This window comes from Poecilia reticulata, chromosome 5 (genome assembly GCF_904066995.2).
Source record: "Poecilia reticulata chromosome 5, P_reticulata-male-v2, whole genome shotgun sequence".
Lineage (NCBI taxonomy): Eukaryota > Metazoa > Chordata > Actinopteri > Cyprinodontiformes > Poeciliidae > Poecilia > Poecilia reticulata.
Genome location: NC_088834.1, coordinates 11380954 through 11405739, shown reverse-complemented (window position 1 = coordinate 11405739; position 24786 = coordinate 11380954). Strand labels below are relative to the sequence as shown.

General features: G+C 37.7%; 2 protein-coding genes across 3 annotated transcripts in view; both read right to left on the bottom strand.

Annotated features, from left to right (window-relative positions):
* atp2b2 (ATPase plasma membrane Ca2+ transporting 2) overlaps window positions 1-5595 on the bottom strand; it is a 121307-nt gene extending 115712 nt beyond the window's left edge. For both annotated transcript variants that reach the window (XM_008408526.3, XM_008408527.3), the window contains exon 1: window positions 5406-5595. The gene's annotated coding sequence lies outside the window, so the exon portion shown is untranslated. The remainder of the gene's footprint in view (window positions 1-5405) is intronic.
* Window positions 5596-12650: 7055 nt separating this feature from the next.
* Window positions 12651-24786, bottom strand: part of iars1 (isoleucyl-tRNA synthetase 1) — a 51144-nt gene continuing 39008 nt past the window's right edge. Inside the window, exons 26-34 of the mRNA XM_008408523.3 lie at window positions 23945-24119; window positions 21574-21686; window positions 19393-19488; window positions 17826-18002; window positions 17448-17568; window positions 17159-17284; window positions 15874-16020; window positions 14968-15120; window positions 12651-13708 (exon numbers count right to left, since the gene is read on the bottom strand). Coding sequence (XP_008406745.2) covers window positions 13626-13708; window positions 14968-15120; window positions 15874-16020; window positions 17159-17284; window positions 17448-17568; window positions 17826-18002; window positions 19393-19488; window positions 21574-21686; window positions 23945-24119 — 1191 coding nt within the window. The 3' untranslated portion in view covers window positions 12651-13625. The remainder of the gene's footprint in view (window positions 13709-14967; window positions 15121-15873; window positions 16021-17158; window positions 17285-17447; window positions 17569-17825; window positions 18003-19392; window positions 19489-21573; window positions 21687-23944; window positions 24120-24786) is intronic.

The window sequence follows — 24786 nt, the reverse complement described above, 5'->3', positions numbered from 1 at the left end:
GATCTAGGATGTGTTATTTGAGTGTTCCCTTTATTTTTTTGAGCAGTGTATATATATATTTATTTTTTTTGAAAAGTGAGATCAAATTCATGGGACACATTCAGGTCTAGTTATTGACACACATGTAGACTCAATATATCACTTAAATAGAGCCTGTCTGACAATATGAAGTTTAAAAAGCAATACATCATGTCCCAGAAAAGATGGGTGACAAAATCAATAATATCAATCAGGCTAGAGATTTTTGAAGCTTTGGGACTCAGGTGAACCTCAGCAGTATCTAAATGCTTAAGATGTAGAAAACAGTGGTAAACCTTCTGAGGCGTAGCTGGCCTGATGGACCTATTCTAGAAGAACAGTGACAAATTATCTGAGAGGTGTAAAAAAAAAAAAAAAAAAAAAAAAAGGGGACTGGCCAAAATTGGCAGCCGTGGGAAAATCCCAAGGCCAAAACCCCTCCTGAATAATAGCAGAATAAAAACACTTCACTTTTGGTGAAATATTTTGACTTTTGCTCAAAACACAACACAAAAATGATGCAATGTGATTTGAAAGGCCTATCTATGATAATCCTTATAAATCAGTCTCAGACAGTCATTACTTGAAAACAATACTAAACTGTACTTGCTCAATAAAAAACAGCACAGAAAAATCTACCAACAGTCGATATTTACACCTTGGATATCTGAACTGTAAGGAACAGCACTAGGATAAATTATAATCCGCTACTAAATTTAATATCACATGAAAATTTGAGTAAATGCAGTTTCCAAATGATAATTTTGTTTTTAAGGGAAAAGCAGTGTCGCTACATACTAGTCGCTACATAAAAAAATATTTTTGCCATGAAATAGTATTTCAGATAATATTTGCAGAGTTGTTTTAATCCAGCCACAGTTGACTGTTTTCATGCATAACAGCCTCGTTAACCCAAAGTCACTGCATCTCAATCGGTCCTGACTATGACTAGGCTGCTACCAAACATGTTGGTGTGCTTTACAAAACTATTTGACATTACTTTCAAAAATCTGAATAATCACAATTACATAATTACATCATGATTTAATGAGGGACACTTTTTTATAAAGGGCCTGGTTGGTTTGGAGACTTTTTCTTTAATAAATAAAGTTAGTCAGGAAGAACAGAAGAAATTTGTTGGGGGGCAAATACTTTTTCCACACCATCATTCCTTAGCACACACGGCAGCGCACTTTCATGCTTTCTCAGTTATTCTTTAGTAAAAGTAAAAAAAAGTTTGCATCTTAGCCATTTCTTCTCTTTTCCTTTGCCGTCCCCGACAACCATGAGTCACCATGAGATGAAGAGAAAGTATTTGGCCTTGTAAACAAGCAGGAACTACAAGGAAAATTCAAGTCTTGTTAAACAAATTCCCCAGATCTAAGTGTGCCTACGCACTCATGAGTCTCGTATTATTTTACTTCTGCACCGAGACTATTCTTAAAAACCTTGACACAACACAGCATGTGTGCACTAACGAATGCGCAACATGCACAGACACACACACCGTGCTTAAAGTCTTAACAGAATAGGATGACACATGAGACAGAGTGGAGGTCTTCCCATGCCCCCCTGCCCTTTCTGTTGGACTTGGACGTCTCCCACAGGCTGGGCTGTAAATAGACAATACCCCCAAAATCTACAAACACACACACAAGCAACCACACAACATAAGTAAACACAAGCGCACACACAACACTATACTTAGATGCCTACTCCAGCCTGCCACAATGTCCTCAAACTGTTTCCTCCCACAGTGAAATGGGGCACATCAGTTTGACTCTTTCAATAAAGAAATGGAAAAAAAAAACACACTTCTTCCCTTTGGCTTTCAAAGCATAATAGGATACACACTCATATGCTACGTTTTATTATATATTATATAGCTCAACATCGCTGTCAAAAATCTAAAAAAGATTGTGACCATTAAGATAGCTTGGAAAGATGCATAAACACGTGCACATAGAAAATGGGAATCTTTGACATATGGTTGAATCCCTGTAGCCAAATAGCATGCTAAAACACTTGCTTCATTATTTATGCAGAAATGAGCAACGGAAATAAGGCAGAAGCCTTCAGGAGATCTAGTGCCCTAATGAAATGTTTTATTCTTACATTTTTAATCTGCCACTTTCTAACTAATTGCCCCCTTATCCTCCTTATTTTTCTTAACAGTTGTCCCATAGCACCTTTGTAGGAAAACGTTTTAGAAGAAAATTATTAGCTAGCAATTAAAATACAGATAACAGAATTTAAAGATGCTTAATAAATTAAGTAATTGCAATAAGAGAAAATTCAAGACAGAATCTTTGAGATGGCTACAATTTAATCCAAATATTTCCATTACTAATTAGCTTTAGGAGAAAAAAATGGGCAGCTTTTGTGATCTAAATTTGCAGTATGATGGCTCTACACTTCCTGCTCACACCAGTCTCTTTGGACTTCCACACACACTTAGCGCTAAGTGTACAGAACTACTGCGACTCTGCAGTAGATCACTGACCAAACCTTTACCATGTAGATTATTATTACCTACAAAAATTAGTCAATGCCACCAAAATGATTAGATTCTCATCTCCTATATAATACCCATGTTCATCTTCAGCTTAAAGCATTTTAAAGACAGATCCAAAACAGACAAAAAGGTCATGACCAAGCAGTTTCACATTTCAAATACTACACAAAATGATACAACGGGTGGTTGTATCATTTATCATATAAATGACACAATGATAGACCTGTTGTATCATAACAGGTCTAGATAATTCATAAATAGATTTAAGAATGGTGATATGACCTTGGAAAGTATTTACACTCTAAACAAAATCCTTGTACGGTTTTGTGTTATATCACACACAATATGAAAGAGTTTAATAGTCTAAGTGGCTTGCTATTGCATAAACATATTTCCCTTCAAACTTGTTCTCTGTTTGTGAATTATTCCTTGGCGATACAGGCATCTAGATGCTAATTAGTAGCATTTCTATTCTGTTATATGCTAACCTTTAAAGTTTCCTTAAGCACAACTATCCTAGGAAGAAAAATGTACCCCCACAGAAATCATTAATTACTCTAAACAAAACAAACATGAGTCATTCACAGTTCTTTCTCAAAATAAAGTTTCAAAAATGACTAATAGTGACTAATAGAAATGACAGCTTCATTACAGCTATAAAGAAATGATTTTGATCCATTTTGGCTTTGATTGATCACTTATTCAAATTCAAACATAGTTGATAATAATTTTTAAGAACAATTACAGGCACAAACACTTTGTAAACATTTGCATGATTAAATAAAGTGTGTCACAAAACAGTAAGCTCTCACTGTCAAAAACATGACAGGCCTTTCCACTATGAAACCTTACAAAACCTCCCACTCTTCTGACACCCAAAAGAAAAACAACAAATTCTTAGAAAAGGTAAAAACAGCATGCCAGCAGGAGAGAACTAAGTACCTGCTGTGTCTCATACATGGCAGGAATTTTAAGCCTAAAGCTATGAAAGTAAATCCAACCAACATACAAAAGATAACGTTCGTTAAATAAACATTCATAGGAAAGTGCAAAACAAAACAAAAAGGTTTGTCACTTACATTACTGCCGAATATAATTCCTCTAAAATATAATGTTGACAGCTCCTTTGGTTCTACCAAAGGTTTTGTTGAGCACAAGGTTTGACCTGGATACTCCAAATACAAACAGCTCACTGTAAGCCCATTAATGTGCGTTTATCCTACAAGTGTAAAGAGTTCACTTTCAGTAGAATTCATAAATCAGCAGAGTTAACACAGCCTTGCTAAAGGCAGCAGGGGAATGTAAAATATGTAAAAAAAAAAAAAAGTCTACATGTTGAAAGTTATCACAGCAGGTGTGGATGTAACCAATATAGTGGACATGAACTAGTACGACCAGAGAGTTTTCATAAAATAAACTTTTTTATAGTCTTATGTTCTATTTTTTTCATTGTCATGAAAATTCAGATCAAATTAAAAAGATTTAAAAATAGGCTTAGAACAGCGATAGCAGTTTTTTTTTTAAATCTATATAATTATGCCACCATAGACCTAAGATGCATTTATTGAAGAAGCTGAGTGAAATAAAACAAGAGAAAGCACACAAGAAGTAATTACTGCATGATTTTTCATCATTCTGGCAAAGGGAATCTGTAAGGAGCATAATGCATGTGGTGTCACTTCTGATTGTTGCAGTGAGAATTGGTCATGTGAAATTAACTCCGACACTGCCACGATATGAGAATGACAGAGGAAGCGTTAAGGGTGTAGTGGTAATTAACGGTTCTGAATTGCTCATTAGAAAACACAATTACATTAACTATTTTATACAACAATCCTAAGGTAACTAGGTTTTCCTAGAGTTTACCTGAATAAAATGATTGGTTACCAGTTGTCTTCAGTTCTTAGTATTATAAACTTGGCACATAACACTTGCAAATTCTACTGACAGAAATTATGCTTATTATGTGAGACTTAAGGTTAAACTAGTTTTTGTTTGCCTTATTGTAACACTGCTTTGTGACCTCGCACATCCTGGGTATTTTGGCAGCAATTAAATAAAATAATGGAACGAATAACCCTCAAGCTTTACGAAGTTAACCAAAATATAAGGCATTACAAATTATTTCCATTTAAGTGTTGTACTTGGATTAGTAGATCCTTAGTGGAAAACTTTCACCTTTCAGAAGTGACTAGAAAAAACATAGCATATGACCAGAACAACTCCAAGCCACATCCTACGCAATCTGATTAAGCAAAAAATAAATAAATAAATAATGCATGATAAAAGTAAGCTTCCCCCTAACGTTTCTAGAGAAACTTGAGAATATTTTCCAAAAGGAACATCTGTAAAGAAATGTGTTGCAATATGAATTTCAAACTATTTAAAAAGTTTTTAAATCCATAAGGATTTCCTCAATTTATTCCACACTAATATATATATATATTTAGCTCCCTCCCCCCCCCTCTATTATTTATTAACAGTGAGGAGGGGAGCAACTTGTCTCCCTTTTAGTAATGATTTCTTTGACCAGTATTCATAAGATAATGAGATCCTTATTTATTTTCTCCATAATTTAAGTCAATTTTATCTTCTTTTTGAATACAAGGTCAAGAATACGTGTGTAAATAGGAAACTAATACAGTCGAATTCATGTCCTCCGCTCCACTGCATACCTGCAGCAAATTACACGCATCTGTGGCAACCATAGCAGACGGAGAGGGTAGCAACAGCGTGTCACTCCCGCATCTCACTACCAATCTCTGGGTATCTCCAAATATGTCCAAGCTCTCTTACCAACCCCGCCATGGATATGCAAAAAAAGGAACATTTATATTTGAGAGACGATCTGCAAATCTTAAGCGTTTCATACCTTTCTGGTGTGGGAAGCGGAAGAGAAGCAGGTGGATCATGATGAATGCATTTGGAGGATCGGGGGATGAATCGTAGCGGAAATCGAGACGGAGCGCTGAATTGGAGCTCCCCTGTGAAGTCACGACGCGCGGTGCCTGAGCTGTCTGTCCATTTTACGGCTCCTTTCAATGTACAAATGTTCTCTACGTCTACATGAGGAAGACGAGCACAGTATCATTAGAGCCTAGTTGAAAAAATTACTGGACCATGTGCGCTATGTCTTTACTAAGTTTTAGCGAGAAAAAAAAAAACATTTCCTAAAACTCCTAATGTGAATAAACTCAAAACCTCAAATAACCGTGGTTGGTACAGATGACTAGTAGTTTAAAGACACGAAAGATATGTACATTTGCAAATGAATACATAAATACTTACGTTTCAGCAGCTATGGACTGTCAAAATATGTTTTTCTTTTATTTACGGCTGGGGGGGCTGATCAGTTCGCCCGTTTGATTTTTAAACAGTGCTGCATTTAACTGGTTTGGCCAGGTTTTAGGAAAGACAAATTATTTTTGGCACGTTAAATTCTCTGTAAAAAAAAAAATTTTACTTATCAATTACCTTACAGTTATAGAGTAAAATTATTCTGATAGTTTTTTGTAACCTGTCCAAAGCCATACAAGTGTCTCTTTAAAATGGCTGCCAAATCTCGTCACAATAATCGTGGTAGTTTGGATTTGACAACGATCATCGCGACGCCAGCTGTTGTGTATGGAGGCCTCCAGGGGACATGGGGATTTTTTTTTTTTTTTTTGCTTTTGCGTTACGTCGCAAAACTTTTGCGTCCCCTCGCAATAAACTATTGATCAGTTCATGCGGCATAATTGAATATTGTAAGCCTTTCTTACGGTGGCCGCCGTAATTTCTGCTTTAATACAAGCTTATGTACGGTTTTCCCAAGGACTATTGAGTTATTATCGCGAGGTAATAAGTCATCTGATTGTGTCTATTGTGTTCGTATGAATGGTTTAAAGGGCTGCTTTCAGTGCCGTTCCATCTTAGCCTTAACAGACATAAACATGCAGTAAATAAATCGATTTTCAATCAGTTTTTTGCACCAAAGCGTTAATAATAAACACGTTTTCACTGAGGCTCTACGGCGGCTAAGACACCTGGTGGTGGGCGTGTCGATGTGGGCGTGACTGTCATGAAGTATGAATGGGAAGGTTACTGGCTGCTGGCTCTGTGTGCATGAGGAAGCGGGTGAGCGGGGTGGTCAGTCCTCGCAAACTTTGGAGCATGATAATCAAAATTAAATAAATCGATAATTGTGACAGGCGCAGTTGGTAGAGCTGTTGCCTTGCAGCAAGAAGGTCCTGGGTTCGATTCCCGGCCAGGTCTTTCTGCATGGAGTTTGCATGTTCTCCCTGTGCATGCGTGGGTTTTCTCCGGGTACTCCGGTTTCCTCCCACAGTCCAAAAACATGACTGCTAGGTTAATTGGTCTGTCTAAATTGCCTCTAGGTGTGAATGTGCATGGTTGTGTGTCCTGTGTGTTGCCCTGCAACAGACTGGCGACCTGTCCAGGGTGACCCCGCCTCTCGCCCGGAACGTTAGCTGGAGATGGGCACCAGCAACTCCCGACCCCACTGAGGGACAAGGGTGTTAGAAAATGGATGGATGGATAATTGTGACAGAACAAAGAGGTTTGGAGTTGATTGATACACGGACAGATGATATTCCCCGAGTTAACCCAGTGCTGCCCTCTACCACCATTAGTTTGCTGTATTTTATAATAATAAAACGTGTTTATTATCATTAACGCTTTAGTGCAAAAAACTGATTGAAAATCGATTTATTTACTGCACGTTTATGTCTGTTAAGGCTAAGATGGAACGGCACTGAAAGCAGCCCTTTAAACCATTCATACGAACACAATAGACACAATCAGATGACTTATTACCCCGCGATTATAACTCAGAAATAGTCCAAATAGTTTAGATGTATTTTCATTTCTTTCCTACTTATGGCGGCCACCGTAAGAAAGGCTTACAGTATCAATTATGCCGCATGAACTGATCAGTAGATTATTGCGAGGGAACGCAAAAGTATTGCGAGGAAAAAAAACATTTTCTTTCGCGTTCAACTAACCGACAATCCAAAGACAAAAATTACTTCACAGGTGGCTCACATTTTAAAGATGGCTGCCAACAGTGGAGCTGGTCGGAATTTGTTGAAACGAACTACCCCTAACCATAAACATGATATGCACCTAACAGTTATCACATGTCAGAGAAGACGAATACATTTTGCAATGCTAAATATTATTTGAAAACATTTTATTTATCGCATACTGACCTGGATTTTGAGGAACAAAGTGAATATGACACTTCACTAGCTATATGTCCCTGTATAATATGGAGAGTGAAGAATGCTAAATTACATTAAACTTATAAAACTTAAGTGTCATTACTTCAGTATTTTTTTTTACAACTGAAAATAATTAGTAAAAAAATGTAAATGTGCCTCAATTAAATGATTTCATTTTTAAAAGTAGATAGTTATTTCATAAATATTATATTCCTACGCTGAAGCACATCATGAATTATTTAAACTGTCAACTTGACCCATTAAACTCCCAACGACTAAGGAGTTCAAACAACAAATCAACAGCAAGAGGCATAACTTTCACATTTGTCATGTCTCCAAGGTCAATGGAGCTGAAAAGTGCAGAAACTCCAATAATAAAAATAACTTCAAAAATAACTGGTTTATATTAGAAGTTTATATAATAAACTTAAAATATTCATACATTTATAAAAAATAAAATGTGTGGGGAAAACTCATTTTATTTTGTAGAAAAATTTTATTAACTCACACTAAACTTTTGTTTTAGGTCAGATAGAAAAAACAAAGTACTTTTTGTTAAATTACGAGATTTTTAAGCAAATTTGCATTACTTTCAATACATTTTTCAATTTACGTAAGATTACTATGCCTTTTAATAATTTTAGAAAATTAAGATAATGAGGACGTAATGTTTTGTAAAGTTTCTGATAGGCAACATTTGAATTAAATGGAAGAACAAGTGATCGTATTTTAAGGCAACAGCTCAAACATACTTTTTCTTTGTGCGACATTATGGCAGAATCAAAAAAAAAACAAGCAACATTTTATGGAGAGACTTGTGAAGCTCATCACAACTTACTTATACTGGGTTTAATTTCCTGATGGCTGACTGCGCCACAATCATCTGTTCCAACATGCACATATAAAAATCATAAACATGTCCAGGTGTCAAAACATTTAGGAAAGAAACAGGTCTTATGTACCAGAAATCAACATCGGAAACCTGCATAAACCATCAAATACAAGCCAAAAAATATTAAGATGCTGGCTGGTTTTAACCCATTAAATAGTTTTTCGGTTGTTTCTTTTTTTTTTTTCTGTTTTCAATGATCCAGCAAGCCTGTTGCTTGTGGCTTAAATAAGTTTTGCATTCTTTTATTAACCCTGAGCTCACACTATTTGCATCTGAAATTACTGCTGCTATACGTCTACTGTGATCCGCTTATCCTCCTATTTTAAGGTACATTTTCAGCTGTCATATTGTAGTAGGCAACATGCAGAGAGTTGAAAATTGATTTAGTTTTCCATTACGCAGCACATATTTCTTCAACATAGATTAGCCGCAAACATGCCTTACTGGCCTACATCTTTAAGAAAACACCGCTGCTTTTGTGAGCTACAGCTAAACTTTGTTTTTTTGGCAGTCACTGTTCACTGAAGTTTAGCAAAGGAATGCTTAAGGGATACCGATTGTATTAAGGGGTCGGAAAGAGACGACAAGCACAAAATGCATGTTTCTGCTGTCCAACTGTGGATGCTGTGATACATCATGAGCTGCATCAGTTTACAATGCAATGCTGGTGGTGATGCAGCCTGCAGGAGATGAATGGCTATGAGATTTAGCAGAATAGAAGATTAATACTGTACTGAGTTTTAATTTGGATGTAAATTAATTATCAATTTGTTGTCAGCCATTGCACAGATAATTACAAGCAGCAGTGCTCTCAGCAGTTACCTCAACCTCTTTGTTAATCAAAATCAAAGAGGCTGCATCTCTACATAAGCAAAACACCAGTAAGACACTGACTGGTCTTACTGTGGGAGCTAGTACCACTTTAGCATTCTGTGAAAAAACCAAACATGAATATCAAAGTATTTGTTTTCTTTTTTTCAATTACTGGTCATGTTGGGGTTTTTTTGGTTGTTTTTTTTTTGCAGAACCATTTAGTAGAACATAATGTCTGAAATTAACACCCTTCTTTTTGATAAGGTGGAAGTGAACTAAAGAAAAAAAGTCAGAGCAGCAAACAACCTGTAGGATGTGGAACAAGTATACATCAAAATTACCATCCCACACAGAAAAGCTATACAGCTTTCTAAAATTTTAATTGAGAAGTATATTAAATATAAAATTTTACTAGGAAAATTACAATAGATTCAGTGGTTGGTGCAAACGCTGCTCTGTCTAAACCAGTGAAAATATGCTGTACAATTAAATGACTCAAGACTAGCCTCATGTAAATGACTTTTGAAACGAAGCCTTAAGCGCATATAGAGTCATATGAAAAAGTTTGGGGCACCCCTATTAATCTTATTTATTTTTATCTCTTAATACTTGGATATTTGCAACAGCTATTTCAGTTTGATACAACCAATAACTTATGGACACAGTAATATTTCAGTATTGAAATGAGGTTTATTGGACTTTAAAAAAAAGTGCAGTACGCATTAACACAAAATTTGACAGGTGCAAAAGTATGGGCACCTCAACAGAACAATGACATTAATATTTAGTAGATCCTCCTTTTGCAGAAATAACAGCCTCTAGTCACTTTTAATGAGTTCCTGGATGAAGGTATTTTTGACCATTCCTCTTTACAAAATGATTCCAGTTCAGTTAAGCTTGATGGTTGCCGAGCATGGACATCCCGCTTCAAATCATCCCAGATGTTGAATGATATTCAGGTCTGGGGACTGGATGGCCATCCAGAACATTGCAATTGTTCCTCTGCATGAATACCTGAGTAGATTTGGAGCGGTGTTTTGGATCATTGTCTTGCAGAAATATCCATCCCCGGCGTTAACTTCAACTTCATAACTGATTCTTGAACATTATTCTCAAGAATCTGTTGATATCGAGTGGAATCCATGAGACCCTCAACGTTAATAAGATTCCAAGTGCCAGCACTGGCCACACAGCCCCAAAGCATGATGGAACCTCCACCAAATTTTACAGTGGGTAGCAAGTGTTTTTCTTGGAATGCTGTGTTTTATTTCTGCCATGCACAACGCCTTTTTTATGACCAAACAACTCAATCTTTGTTTCTTCAGTCCACGTTACCTTATTCCAAAATGAAGCTGACTTCACAAAGAGCCCCAAGCGGCTGCTTGTGGCTTGCTTGCAGAAACGGCTTCTTTCTCATCACTCTCCCATACAGCTTCTCCTTGTTCAAAGTGCGCTGAATTGTTGAACGATGCACAGTGACACCATCAGCAGCAAGATGATGCTGCAGGTCTTTGGAGGTGGTCTGTGGGTTGTCCTCGACTGTTCTCACCATTCTTCTTATCTGCCTCTCTGATATTTTTCTTGGCCTGCCACTTCTGGGCTTAACAAGAACTGTCCCTGTGGTCTTCCATTTCCTTAATATGTTCCTCACAGTAGAAACTAACAGGTTAAATCTCTGAGATAACTTTTTGTATCTTTCCCCTAAACAACCATGTTGAACAATCTTTGTTTTCAGATCATTTGAGAGCTGCTTTGAGGTGCCCATGATGCCGCTCTTCAGAGGAGATTCAAACAGGAGAACAACTTGCATTTGGCCACATTAAATACCTTTTCTCATGATTGGCTACACCTGGCTATGAAGTTCAAAGCTTAATGAAGTTACCAAACCAATTTTGTGCTTCAGTAAGTCAGTGAAAAGTAGTTGGGAGTATTCAAATCAATAAAATGATAAGGGTACCCACATTTTTGCACCTGCATATTGCATATTTTCTGTTGGTCCAATAAACCTCATTTAAATACTGAAATATCACTGTGTCCATCAGTTATTAGATATATCAAACTGAAATAGTTGTTGCAAACACCCAAATATTTAGAAATAAAAATGATTAAGATTAATAGGGGTGCCCAAACTTTTTCATATGACATTTCATATTGTGATACATGGTAGTGGCAGCATCATGCCATGGGGATGCATCTTCGTAAGTGCAGGGAAAATATGGACTGAGTTGTTGAAAGATTTGAAACGAGGGTGGAGGAAAATTGGGCAAAAATGTCATCCTCTAGATCTGTAAGGAGGGTAGAGAGATAGATACACTGAAAAAACAGTTTCACAAAATATTGAATCAGGAAAACTTTTCAGATTCTGTATGTTTGTGCTGTCCAACTGCAGAAACATGCAGTTGGACAACATTCTACCCCCACTGTGTAGCGGTATAATGTTACACCATGCATTATTTGCCTTCCATTCCCAATTGTGCACTACTCTGCATTTGTCTACTGCAGGAATTAATCCAGTCCAGGCGTATCCTGCAATTTTTAGATGCATCCTCTTCTCCAACTACCTGGAAGAAAGGAATGGCTTGCTACCACGCCTCTGCACAGCTGAATGCTATGCTGATGAGGTAATTCAGTCCCTTAATTCAGGTGTTGGAAAAGAGATGCAGCTAAAAGTTGCAGGTCAGCAGAACCTGAGGACTGGATTTGGGCACCCCTGGTATGTTAGAAAAAGTCTGAACAAAATACAAAAAAAAAAAAAAAAAAAAATTTAACTTGCTACTCTAAGAAGTTGTATTAGATATGCTGTGATGGTTGGAAAGCCTTGGTATCTCTATACGTCACCAGGTTAGTAGAATTATTCACTTTAAACAATGTGGTTGCAAGCTGTAGTTTCATTACTGAGAAATAAATCTGAGCGTTTTCCCATTTAATTCAAGAAAGCAAAGTACTTCCCCAAATCTCATATTCATATTTTTCTGTACTGCTGTGAGCTTCTATAATCCACTTTATTGTATTTGTTCTCTGACCTTGCTGCTAAACTAAATCAAAGTCGGTCAAAACGTCTCAGCCTAAATAATAAAAGTGAGGCCCATTTTTATAATACTGCAATGAAGTCAGACTGCAGAGTCCCACACACATTGTGTCTCCCTCTGCCATTAGGAAGTCTGAGAACAGAAAGAAAAGAACATGTAGATTCTTAGTCACCTTTGATTTATTCTTCTTGTCGCTTAAAATATTACATTATCCATTCGTTGCTTTTATTTTTTTTTTTTAAATGACAGAACCCTTTATGTCCCTGAAGTACAGCAGCCCCCAAAATCCATTTCACCCTTTAAATACCTCCTTCATTGTCTGAGAACTCCCTCTGTAACAAGCACAATAGGTTTATCTGTTAAATTCACAATGGCCCAAATTCCTTTCGCAATTATGTGCCAAAATATAATTACTGTGGACTAAGCACACTGCAAATAAGCCATGAAGCAAAGTAACCTGCATCATTACCATAATAAAGAAAATCAGCCATCGGTAACAGTGACAGTTAATCGAGTTAGACCATTTCCTGGAACCTTTCCTCAAATGAGTTACTGAGGAAAAAAAAAAATTCTAATATGCCGTGAATGAACCTTTGACATTGTAATTTCAGAGTTTCTCACTTTGCTCCAAACTGTTTCCAGTCTGGAGTTGGTGATGACAGCTTCTGTCAGCAGCAGAGGACCTATCCAGAGTTTATTCCCCTGTAAGCAGGAACAGTCATGCAGACTTTGTGGTGGGTTGATCCTCAAGTGAAGCGTGTAAACTGTTGGCCCACCAGAAGCAGATCCAGCATCTGTGAGTCACTCGGCTGACGGATGAATGTGAGAGTCTAATAAGATGTCCTGTGGTCAAGGACAAAAATCTACACCCGAGTGGTTCATTAACACACATTTACGGGACGCCGTTTAACACGTTTAATTTAAACATCTTTTAAAACATGGACGTGTTTTTGAAGTCAAGCTGCTGAGTGAATTTGACAGATAAACCTCGTTTGAATTGGGTTTTTCAAAGCAATGAAAAAAGGATCTACACATTTTAAACTGTAATTTACTTATTTTGCATCATTGGGGGGTTAGAAAATTCAGCTAAAGGGATCGCTTCAAAGACAAATGTCTTTTAAGTGAGTTGGGTTGATCTATGCTTCAGCGGTGGTTGGAAAAACTCTCACAAACAGAGTTTTGGTGTGGAGAGATTTTACCGATGATTCAGCAGGCAGTTCTGGAAAAAAAAGAACAAATATCCATATATTACATTCATACTTGGAAATATGGTTGTTTTTGTAGGATTTGGTGAGATGGGTCAAAAATAAAATCTCAGATCTTTTTTTCCATACAAAATCCAATTTTCAATATTAATAAAAAAGAAAATTCCCTTTTGTTCTAAAAAAAAAAAAATACAAATAAAATATTTTCACAAATTTTTTTTTATTATTTCAGTCATTCCTTCTGGCAAATGACCTGAATTCAAAGTTTGAATAAATAATAATTAAAAAAAAGTAAACCTTACAAGCAGAAAATTGGATTAATTGATTAAAAATTAAATTAAAATCGATTTATCACTCAGCCCTACTTTCAAGACAATGTAACATGACATGATGCATCTCTTAAAAATGCTTTACAATTTCCAAAGCTTAAATAGAAAAATAGCTTTAGATTATGCATTAGCATGTAGTGCTGCACAATACGTTTGGAAAATATGATCAGCATTTGTTGAAAGGAAGCCTTAAATGACAATTTCACGTACAATATTTGTTCGCTATTATGTTCCAAGTATCATAAAAACACACTTTTCCTAGCAATGTAACATTCAGCTCGACGGACAGAGCCTCTCCGACAGGTAAGAGATTAAAAAGTCACATTTAGTGACTGAAGTGAGATAAATGTTGATTATATAAAGGTGCTTTCCTTCAATATTTACTTAGTAAAACATGTGCAGCTCCTGCTATGATGTTTTAAATAAATGTATTCATCTAACTTTAATAATTCAGAAGATGTTGGAACGTTAGTCCACTAGATAACAATTCAGACTCCGTGGTCCTGTGTGGCCGCAGGTCCTTTTCTTTTGCTGATTTTAATTTGGAAGTGGAGTTTAAGCTCACAGACAAAAAAGTTGTTGCAGCCTAAAATAATGCAGCATAAACAGAATGTGAGCAAAATGTAAAGTTTAAAAGTACAGGCTGTTGAAAATGGCTGTGCCCACTGCACTGCGAGCATTCTGCTGCTCAACTGTTTGAGATATTTCAGAGCTAAGAAAAACAAAATGCAGGATATGCATTTCAGTATTTTGTGCAAGCATTACAAGTTGTGTTGCTCCTCTACTGAGGAATATTAACAATCTAGAAAATGCACCAAGAAACTGCTGCTACAACTAAAGCCACGTAAAACAGCTGCAGTCACCATTGAATGTTGTTGTCTTTGTTTCCCTAAAATAGTTGAGTTTTGTTTTGTGGTTATTGTTAATTTTGTTTTGAACATTACCACTGGTAAGATGGTGGTCCAGGTAGAGTTTGACGCGTCTGCCGCGGAGGCCGAAAAGCTTGGCAGCCTCAGAGAGCAAACCAGAGTGGTCGAGCTCATTCCGACCGACTGGGTTCACCAGCAAGAGGGTTCCAGCATCTCCAGCCTGGCACTCTAAACCAGAGAGAAAGAGCTATGTGAGTAATACAGACCACAGTCACAAATTTGTAATCAACCAAGTCAATGGTAAAGAAAGACCAAGAGAAACAGTGACGGGGCTAAACGTGGAGGAAAGAATGAAAACTTGCATATTTACATTCAAAGACTGTATTTTATTAGCTGCATAGTAGCTGGACACCTTTGGTAAAAACCTGCCCATAGTTACAGTTTATTAATAAACTGAAATGAATAACTGGAGGATTTTGGGGTGATGAATCAAAACATGGACGCCACTGATGTATTTACACAGTTTTAGCTTTCTAACGTTGCTTTGCCAACAGCTCTGACAGAACTGTGCAGGGATAAAAATATAGATTTGTTTTAGCTGCTTCTGCAACTGAAATCAAAGAGCGTCAATGTTCCAAAGTTCCTGAGATCCAGAGCAAGTCAGAAAACCAAAAAATGTCAAAGTATCATTTTAAAGTCGGGAGACTTAAAATATGAATGTGGCACCTTGAATAAAACATCTCAACCTTGCAAAAGCATAAGAGCTTACATTAAAGTGTTGAGTCACTGGGAAAATGAATCAGGAAGAAACTATCAGCTCTTATTCAGCCGTAAGTTATGTAATATAATAAATAAATAAAAGCTTCTAATGGCTTCTGATTATAATAACACATTTAGCAAATAATCGCACAGATTTGTTGATTATAATTACAAAACGCATGCCCCATTCATCAACAAAAGCAAACCCAACGTGTTTCTCACCAGCCGGCACTGCGTTGCACAGTAACAGGTTTACATAGGGACACAGCAGGGTGTCGGCGGTGGACACAGCGCCGGGACGGGAGGGGCCTGAAGTCACCAACAACGTTTTGCCACTGTAGGCCTGGAGGTCCGCGCTGCTGGTCAATTCTGCACAAAACGGAGAAGGAAATATCAACAAAAGAATGTCCCTGTGGGACTGGTTTTATCTGAATTGGAAAAGACGAATCGATCCACAGCTTTTATACGCATTCCTGTTTGTTTACGCACATAAATATAAATGTAGTTTGTGAAGATTAGCTGTACCTCACAAAGTATCTCCACCTCATTAATAAGAACAGATTTGTGAAGTGCTTTGCTGATACTGAGCTCAGAATACAATTGGATGCACTTCATTTTATTTTCCCCGTATAGAAATAAAGGGACAGAACAACCAAACTTAAAACTATGTTCAATAAGTAGGAGCCATTTTTTGTTGGTCTAACACATAAAATCTCAAAAAAACACACTTATGTTTGCAGGGTTTTTTTTAAAAGAGGTTTTGTCGGCTCCAGTGGCCTCTACTTGACAGTTGTAATATATGAAAGTGGGTTGTGAGAAAAGGGGGAAGATATGTAGCAAAGCCAGGATGGGACTCAAACCTCTAACAGCCAACATCGAGGGCTGAGTAAAGGTCTGATTTTCTCAATGGTTTAATTTGGATTATCCTCTCACCTAACCTAACCCAGCCTTAGTTTCTATTCTGAAATGTGTCATTTTTCTCAACATTCATTGTACCACTGTGTTCATTAGGCATTTTATGAAATTTTTTGTACCATTTTCTACAGTATTTTAAGTTATTCAGTGCTCGAATAACTGTGTTTGACTGGATTATCAAACACAGACACTACACTGAAATTGTGTCATTCCTGGGTTTAGATGTGGTGATAAATTTATTTGGACTTTGATCACTATAGATTCCGATGATTAACAGATAAAGATAAATGAAAGGAGATGGTAATGGAAGAATGGTTGTTCACAACTCTAACGGTTTGAATTTATAATGTTTTTATTTTTTGTTACAGTTGTATTTTTTGTTTTTACTACTTTTTTTTTTAACCAAGGTTTTTAACTTGTGTGCGTTTGTGTACTTTTTATTCTCTGGCCAGTGTTTATTTCACGTTAAATTTTATTGTACAGCACTGTGGCCAGCCCTGTTATTTTTCAAAGTGCTTCATAAATACAGAGGTACGGTATGGGAAATGCAGGTAGGATATATATGTGTTTGAGTATCTGAAACATTTCTCACCGCTTTGATCGCTGAAGAATCTGAGCTGGGTGTTATCGATTCCAAAGATGCTGCTGCACACTTTCCGCAGTTTGTCCAAGTCTAGTCTGTTATCCCCTCTGGGATTCTCCAGCAACACTACGCCCTCTGAAGAACAAAAAGCACAGCCACGCTGGATTATCAAACACAGGCAATACACTGAAATTGTGCCATACATGCAAGGCCGCTGAAAATCAGAGGGATGTTAAATATTCAAAAGCGAATTTCAATTTGCTTGGAATCGTCAGCCGTTTTGTTTGCTTTATGCTACCTTGTTCTTTGTTGTCGACTTTCACTCTGAGGTTAACGTACGCACAAACTGGTCCGTTTGGTTTCGTTTGCGAGAGCGAAGATCCTTTTACTATTGTGAACTCCAAGTCAGAGCCCTTCAGCTGCAAAATCCAAATAAATGTTTAACTAAAGCAACAAAAAAGATAGAATGTCATCACCAATATAAAAATTGCAATAAAACGTTGAAAGATGTGCAACATAATAAATGGTTTTATCTATTCAAGAATTAAATGAGCCTGAATCAAAGGAATCAAATCAGTCATAAAAAAAAAAAACAAAAAACAAAAAAACAGTATAGTCATTTAAAAAACAGCAATTAAACAGGAAAATGTTGGCCTACTTAAGGATGAATCCATACCTGCGTCTTCTCCTCGATGATGACACTGGCAGTTTTTGGGGCAGGGAAGGGCAGGAGCGGAGCCTTGGTGGTAGCCAGAATGAAGTCAGTGTGAGCCTCAATCACAGATCCCAAGTACTCCCCCTCTGGCTGGCAGCGGTAGTACACCAATATCTCATCTGATGGCACCAAATGTGCCTAATGCAGGACAGTGAGGAAAATTACAAACTGTGTAAGTAAGAGCACAACATAAAGCATAGGTTTTGTTTTTGTATTGTTACCACTGAGCTTAGAAACATGAGGGAAGGCAATTATAAGGACAAAAGCACCGTCTGAACAGCACTTCAACTAACCGTACTAAAAACAAATCATTTTTCAGGCAGAAAACATTTGCCTGAAAGGAAAGGAGGCAAGGGTAAACGAAATGGACGGCCAACAAGATAAATAAACGAAGGTTTGGGAATACAAAGGAGAAAACAATGCAGGAACAAATCAAGACAGAAAGGAACACCGGGGCATTTTTGCTGGATGAAAGCCCATCTGCTTTGGCATCACTTGCTGCCGGCTCCCGCTAACCTTGACATATTCAAACACATTGATCCCATTCTAATCTACAGTATGCAGCTGTGCACATCTGCACGCCGGCGTACACACTGACTGATGGAAGCGAGTGCACGCGCATGGAAACACACCTCTGCTGTAGTGTGCAGCTCAAGGGCAGGAGAAGCAAGATACAAAGCAGCAGTCAATCAATGGGGGAAAAGTTTTATAGGTTTTCCCTGGACAAGGTCCTCCATCTGATTAAGTTTGTACTCGGAGTGCGCCAGATCAAGGAAACGTTGACCCCTGTTTCACAGCCCAAACGCACCAACAAACTACAAGACGTACCAGAACTGCTAAAAAATTAATTCCCATCCACAGGGTGGAAAATTCCTGACAGGTCTCTGTTTGAAATAACTGGAGGAATTTAGGTTGGCCGGGCGCCAGCGCGCAACGCTACTATAGCGGGACGGAAAAAACTGCTCGTTTCTTGTGACAACGCAGCGCTGTTGGCTAATCCGTCTTTACTCCCCACACCACTTCAAAAGCCCCAATGTGAGAATCTGAAAGGGGCCAGACTGTAATTAAGCTTCTATTAAGCCTGCCTTATGATGGAGAAACCTCTAACTGTGACGCTGTAGTGGAAAGATTTCCAAACCGCCCTGACAATAGAGTGGGACATAAAGAGGAAGGGAGGGGTGATTAAAGGTGGAGAAAAACTTAGATAAAATGTTTCAGCGATGTTATTACTGTATAGCTGCAGGAGTAACCTCTAAATAAAACGAAGGTATAAGGATTAGAATGGCAAGTTCTTTGGAAAAACACGATGTCATGTTCTGAATAAATATTTTTATTTTAAGATCTAATGAAAAAAAAAAATGAAAAAAACCTCCAGAGTCCTATGATTTACTCAGCCTCCAAAGTAACACAGTGACCCTTCCAACTGCGACCCAAGCTATCAAACACTGGATCGCAGAATTCAGTACTAGTTTGTTATGTGTCAGCCCGGTTCGAGGAGCTGGTGCTGCTCCTGAAATAAACGCCCCACCTTCTTGCGTAGCTTCTGAATGCGGTTGATGACCTCTCTGGCGACGCCCTCGTCCACCATGGACTGGTCTGGGGTCACGTCCAACAGCATGAGCACCTGAAAGGCAGGAAGAGAAACACACGATCACAACCAATCACAAACCTCAAAGCAAACCCAACTGATGACAGAGAGATGATGGATACAAAAAGCACTATACATGATTTTTTTGTTCCACTTTCACTCTTTTTGTAAGAGACTTTAAATTGATTAGCAAAAAAATACATTCTAAAAACATGATTTACTGCAAAATCAGTCAGTTTAAATTTCTAAAAGTTTCATTTTACGATGGAAAGTGAAATCTTAAAACAAAAATTCAACATATTTACTATATATACAGACATTACTATGATGGTTCCTAGTAGATACCTGAAAATGAACCGTTTTGTTCCTGACAGACATAGCAGTACGATGAGAGTGCAGCATTCGTACAGCAGCTGTGATCAAATGCAAGTGTTTTTGGAGCAAATCTGGTTGCATCAAGTCTGCAAAGCTATGAATCAACACCTTCTGCTGCCATTTCTGCTGTGGAGTTATTTTCCAACATACTGGCTTTAACTGTTTGGGAAGATGACTGCTGCTTGTGCACCAAAATAAACTGAAAGGCTTTTTATCATTTTCACCGGGAGAGTGCAGTTTATTTCCCTGTGATCTAGACGACAAACAATGACTACAGCGTCAAGTAAAAGAAATGAAAGACACGATTAAATATTCAGTTACTTATAAATGTACATTTAAGCGCAGATTATCTTGTTTCACTCAAAAGTAAATGACTCAATCTGCCCAAACAATATTAAAACCAACCAGCCTTCTTCTACCTCTTCCAGGTCTCCATCTTCACATTTTCCATAAAGTAAAAAAAGATTTCAGATTTGTTTGAGACTTCTTCGAAACCTGACTGCTTCTATAGAGGAGAAATGATATCCTTTAAAATGCTGAGTAGTGATTTTCTAATTGTGTGTACCTGACTTATTGATATGAGTCAAGCATTCTTTTGCTGCATCATCCCAAATTATCTTAGAATAAACCACTTTGTTTTATTTGTTTGATAAACATATCGATTCAATTTAAATTGTGGTGAATGCCTTTAAAGTGTCAGATACTCGGCCGTGGATCGATAAATATTGCGTTGTCATAAACCAGGGTGACTCAACACTAGCTGCTAGAGTATGATGATTGAAAACATTTAGTTTCTGCACTCAGAATGTTTTAATAACACATGTTTATGCAAATGACGTATCAATTAAACTCTTTTTTTAATCTGTTGCAATCTAATTTCTCCTAGAGATTCAAGAAAGGATGAGAAAGTTATTTAACTCTGACACAAAACCTACTGGGCTGACCTTTAAATGTTGACTTTAAGAGTTATGAATTTTTTGCTGTTTCTGTAACAAGCAGAAATTGGTGCAGAGGCGGAATTTAAATTTTAGTTTCTGAATTAATTATATTCATGCACAAAACTGCAGGAACTCACCGTTTTAGACGGAAAAGTGGCAAAAACTTGTTATTCACCTTGTGATTTGAGTTTATTTTAGTAACAGCTCCCCAGGCTGCTTTTTATTCAGCGATTGAAAGGTTTTCATGTCAGAAGGTTAGAAAGGAGACACAACAAGAGGAAGCATTAATCTGAGTTATTCAAGCAGTCTCAATATGGAAACTAAATTAAAGCAAAGAAAGCAAATGTAGGAGCTTATATGGTTCAATGAGTCATGTCGACTCCTTATTGTGGGAAGGAAGGAGAAATGTAGCAGAGAAAAATGAGACAGACAGATGACAGCAGGATAGATTGTGTGAATGAGTGAATAAAGAGGAGAATTAAAAAGTCAGTTCAGTACATTGGTGTTAAGGTGCATCTGTGTGCTGTGTATACGGCTGGAGGAGCACTGATTAGAAAGGCCCTGTGGAAAAAGGCGCACTGTATGTCTCCATTTAGCCATGAAATGATTTCATACGTCGCACGCGGCAAAGAGACTTGAAACCGTTTACAGAAACGGCAGACAGGTGCAGCAGCAGAGCAGCAGCATCGCTTTTTAGACGAGTTACATTATGAGTCACAATACAAGACGACAGCAGGAGTGCAAGAGTATAAAAATGACACTCTGATCAACTCTGAAAATGAATACCGTGTTTTAATCAGAAGCCTACCTGAGCGTCAGAGTGGGCTTCATACTGTGCAGCAGAGCCAGAAGTCTGATCAAAAGTGTACATCAGCCGCAGGTCCTCCTCATGGAGCTCATGGCCGTCCACCACGATCGACCCTTCAAATTCAACCAGACAAAATCAACTCTGAACAAAAGCCGATAATACACACAACACCATCCTGAATCAATTAGGTTTGAAAGAAATCTTTAGTTAGACGCAGAATGAAACGTGCATGAAGTGTAAGATGCATTTCCCCCTTTTTCAGATTCATTCAGTCTTTTGTTTTTTTGGGGGGTTTTTTGCGGGGGGTATAGGGGGGTTTGGCCACATTGGTAAAATGATTAAATTAACTCTCGTATCACACAAAAACAACTTGAGTAAATACAGCATGCAGTTTTCTTTTTTTTATTTAAAGAGGGAAAATCATAAAACCTAAAGTGATCCTACATGAAAATATAATTGTCTCTCACAGCCTTAAGTTTGGTTTATGCTTGACGAATCTGTGAGATCTGCAGTGCCACATTATGTAATTTGAACAACCGCGCCTCTCCAAAAGGCCCAAAGGCTCGTTTTCAGTAAACACAAATGCAGATGTTGGTAAAATTCCTTTCCAATAAAAACTGCTATCCTAAAATGTTAGATCTGCTCATTAATTTCAGTAAGTACATCAACAGTTTTTCTTTGCATCAGATTATGAACTCACAGTGTTTTTATTTTGAAACTAAAAAGCAGTAGGATTCTTTTAACTTACAAGTCTGGGCTTTAAAACAATGCAGAACACTGTCTACCTGTAACACATCTCCATTTTGCCCATGGCAGCAATTGGTAATGTCTGTGCTCTCCCCGTTAAAGCGTGGCCACGATTCTCTGTCCTTTTTACTTGTTAACCCCTGGAGGCTGGATGAAACAGTCTCTCAGTTTCTCTCTAATCGGAGATTTCCACACTTTGGTTTCCCGTGTCGCTTGCTGCTTCTTTGCCTTTTCAATCTTCTGCACTGACCCCTTTTCTTCTATCTTATCAGACATAATGGGATCAAAAGTACAGGTAAGGCAATAATAGCTACCAAGCGACGGTTATTCTTGTGAAACTGCTGCCCTCCTAAAATCTAGACTGGAACAAGTTTTAGAGCCATGAAACGTGAAATTAATGTTCTTTAAAAAGTTGAATGCAAGTTACCTTCAACAGTTTTATTTCCTTTTAGGTATTTTAAATAATAAAGTAAAGCATTTTTATTCATAAGGCATTATTCAGTTTTTCTACATGAACTTTAAAGCTAAAAAGAAAAAAATCTTTCTTGTGCTTCGACTTGGTGGAACTACAAATATTTCCATCTTTAGGTTTCCTCTTGCCAACATTTTCTTCCATGCCGTATGAGGTCCTTGCCTTCCTCTTTTTTCCCCTCCAGTTGGCCTGACTTCAAACATGCAAGTGATTGGAAATCTGAAGTTCCCACAGCCCAGCTGACCTCTGCCGTTTCGCTCCCCAGAGACTCTGGGGGCTCTCCTCGTCTTTCTATAATTGGAGAGACAAGATACCTTGACCTGCTTTGATCCCAACTCGGGTTCTGATTGCAGTCTAGGGATAAACCGGCTCTGTGTGTCTGCAGGTTACAGACGCTTATAGCAAGAATTTGTTGTTTACACTGACTGCTTTATTGCTCTTAAAATGCTCATTATTTGATAAGCAACTGATTAAGAAAAGAATTTCTCATCTGCCCATCTGTTTTTGGTCCAAAAATATCAACAAGAAAAATCCTTTTTAGAGCCAGTCGAATGTGAAAGTGAGGAATGTTATCCCTGGAAACCACAAAATGGCCATAAGGTCTTTACCCCCCATTGGCAACTATCTTTATCAAAACGCTTTAACTCATTATCTGCATTAATAAAAATGGTAAACAGGTTTTACCACCAATGTACCGGACATGTAATACGATTAGTTTTTTTTTTTTTTTTCCCCCATTCATTTTATTAATGGATGACAACATGATGTAGACTAAAGTTTTCACTGAAATGTTTATATTAAAAATATATATATATACATAACATAGTAGTAGTTTGCAAAAAGATGGTAAACTCTACTGAGTCCCTGGACATTTTGTTTCATTATTTTAGCTATGTTATTTTATTTTAGCCAAGATTTGTATTTTGGGGACTTTCTTTATTTTTGTTGTTGTTGCTTTGAGTCCGATGTGAACAGACAATCTCTTCACATAACAGGTCTGGAAAAACTGGGGAAGCTTGAGCTTAAAACAATCAAATCTTCATCACTCTGCTTGGGAAAGAGAAGTGTAAAAGGATGACAAAACTGAGATGCATTCAAACTGTTCAGACATTTATGGCGTTAAAAGTCGGTGGCGTTTCTGCCCAGTTGTACCTGTTTTCTGGAAGGCCTCTAGCTGTTCGCTGGTTAGCTCCTTGATGGAAGCAGTCACGGCTTTGAAGGCCCCCTTTAATCTCTTGCCCAGCACCATGTGGTCAGGCTCGGCTCGCAGGCGGATCGCGTACTTGTCCTTGTCCGTTGAAAGTGTCAACTGTCGCACATTAAGCTCCTGCGGGAATAAGAGGAAAAACAGTCACAGGCTATGTCTTCCCAAAATGTACAGTCGCTGTGTCCTGGGATGCCCGCAGAGATAATTAAAACTAAATGGGAAACTGCGGGAGAAAAATGTTTTTATATCAAATAAAAGCAACTACATTTAACAGAAAACACGAGAAAACTGAACTGAAGATGAAAATCTCAGTAATCTATCTTACCTTGGGCCCAAAAGTAAAACGCGAGCCAATATTGATCAAGACAGGTTATTAAGTCAAACAGTAAATGAGCCATAAAACTCCAATAAGCCAATCCTCTTCCGTCAATATTTTACCTTTTAGCCAAAAGGAAGAGAAATCTGTGATAAAATTGTATCCAGTGGAGCAACAGAGATACTAAATATAACCAGACTGACGGGCCTTCATTCCCTCCTCCTTTCAGTCAATCACCCTGTTCGGGTTGAGCCTGAGCTCTGGCATTGTTAACTTTCTGACAGCGAGTACTGCAGTTGTCTGAGTGGAAACGTTAAAGGCAGTGTGGGTTTAAAAACCTGCGCAGAACTCAGTCCAGGTGCCCATTTCACAAAAATAACACATTTTTATTTAGGGAATAAATATGGATTTGTGTGTGTGATGACTTAGACGGTGGCAGTTTACTGTATACTGGTGCATCACAATGAGCCG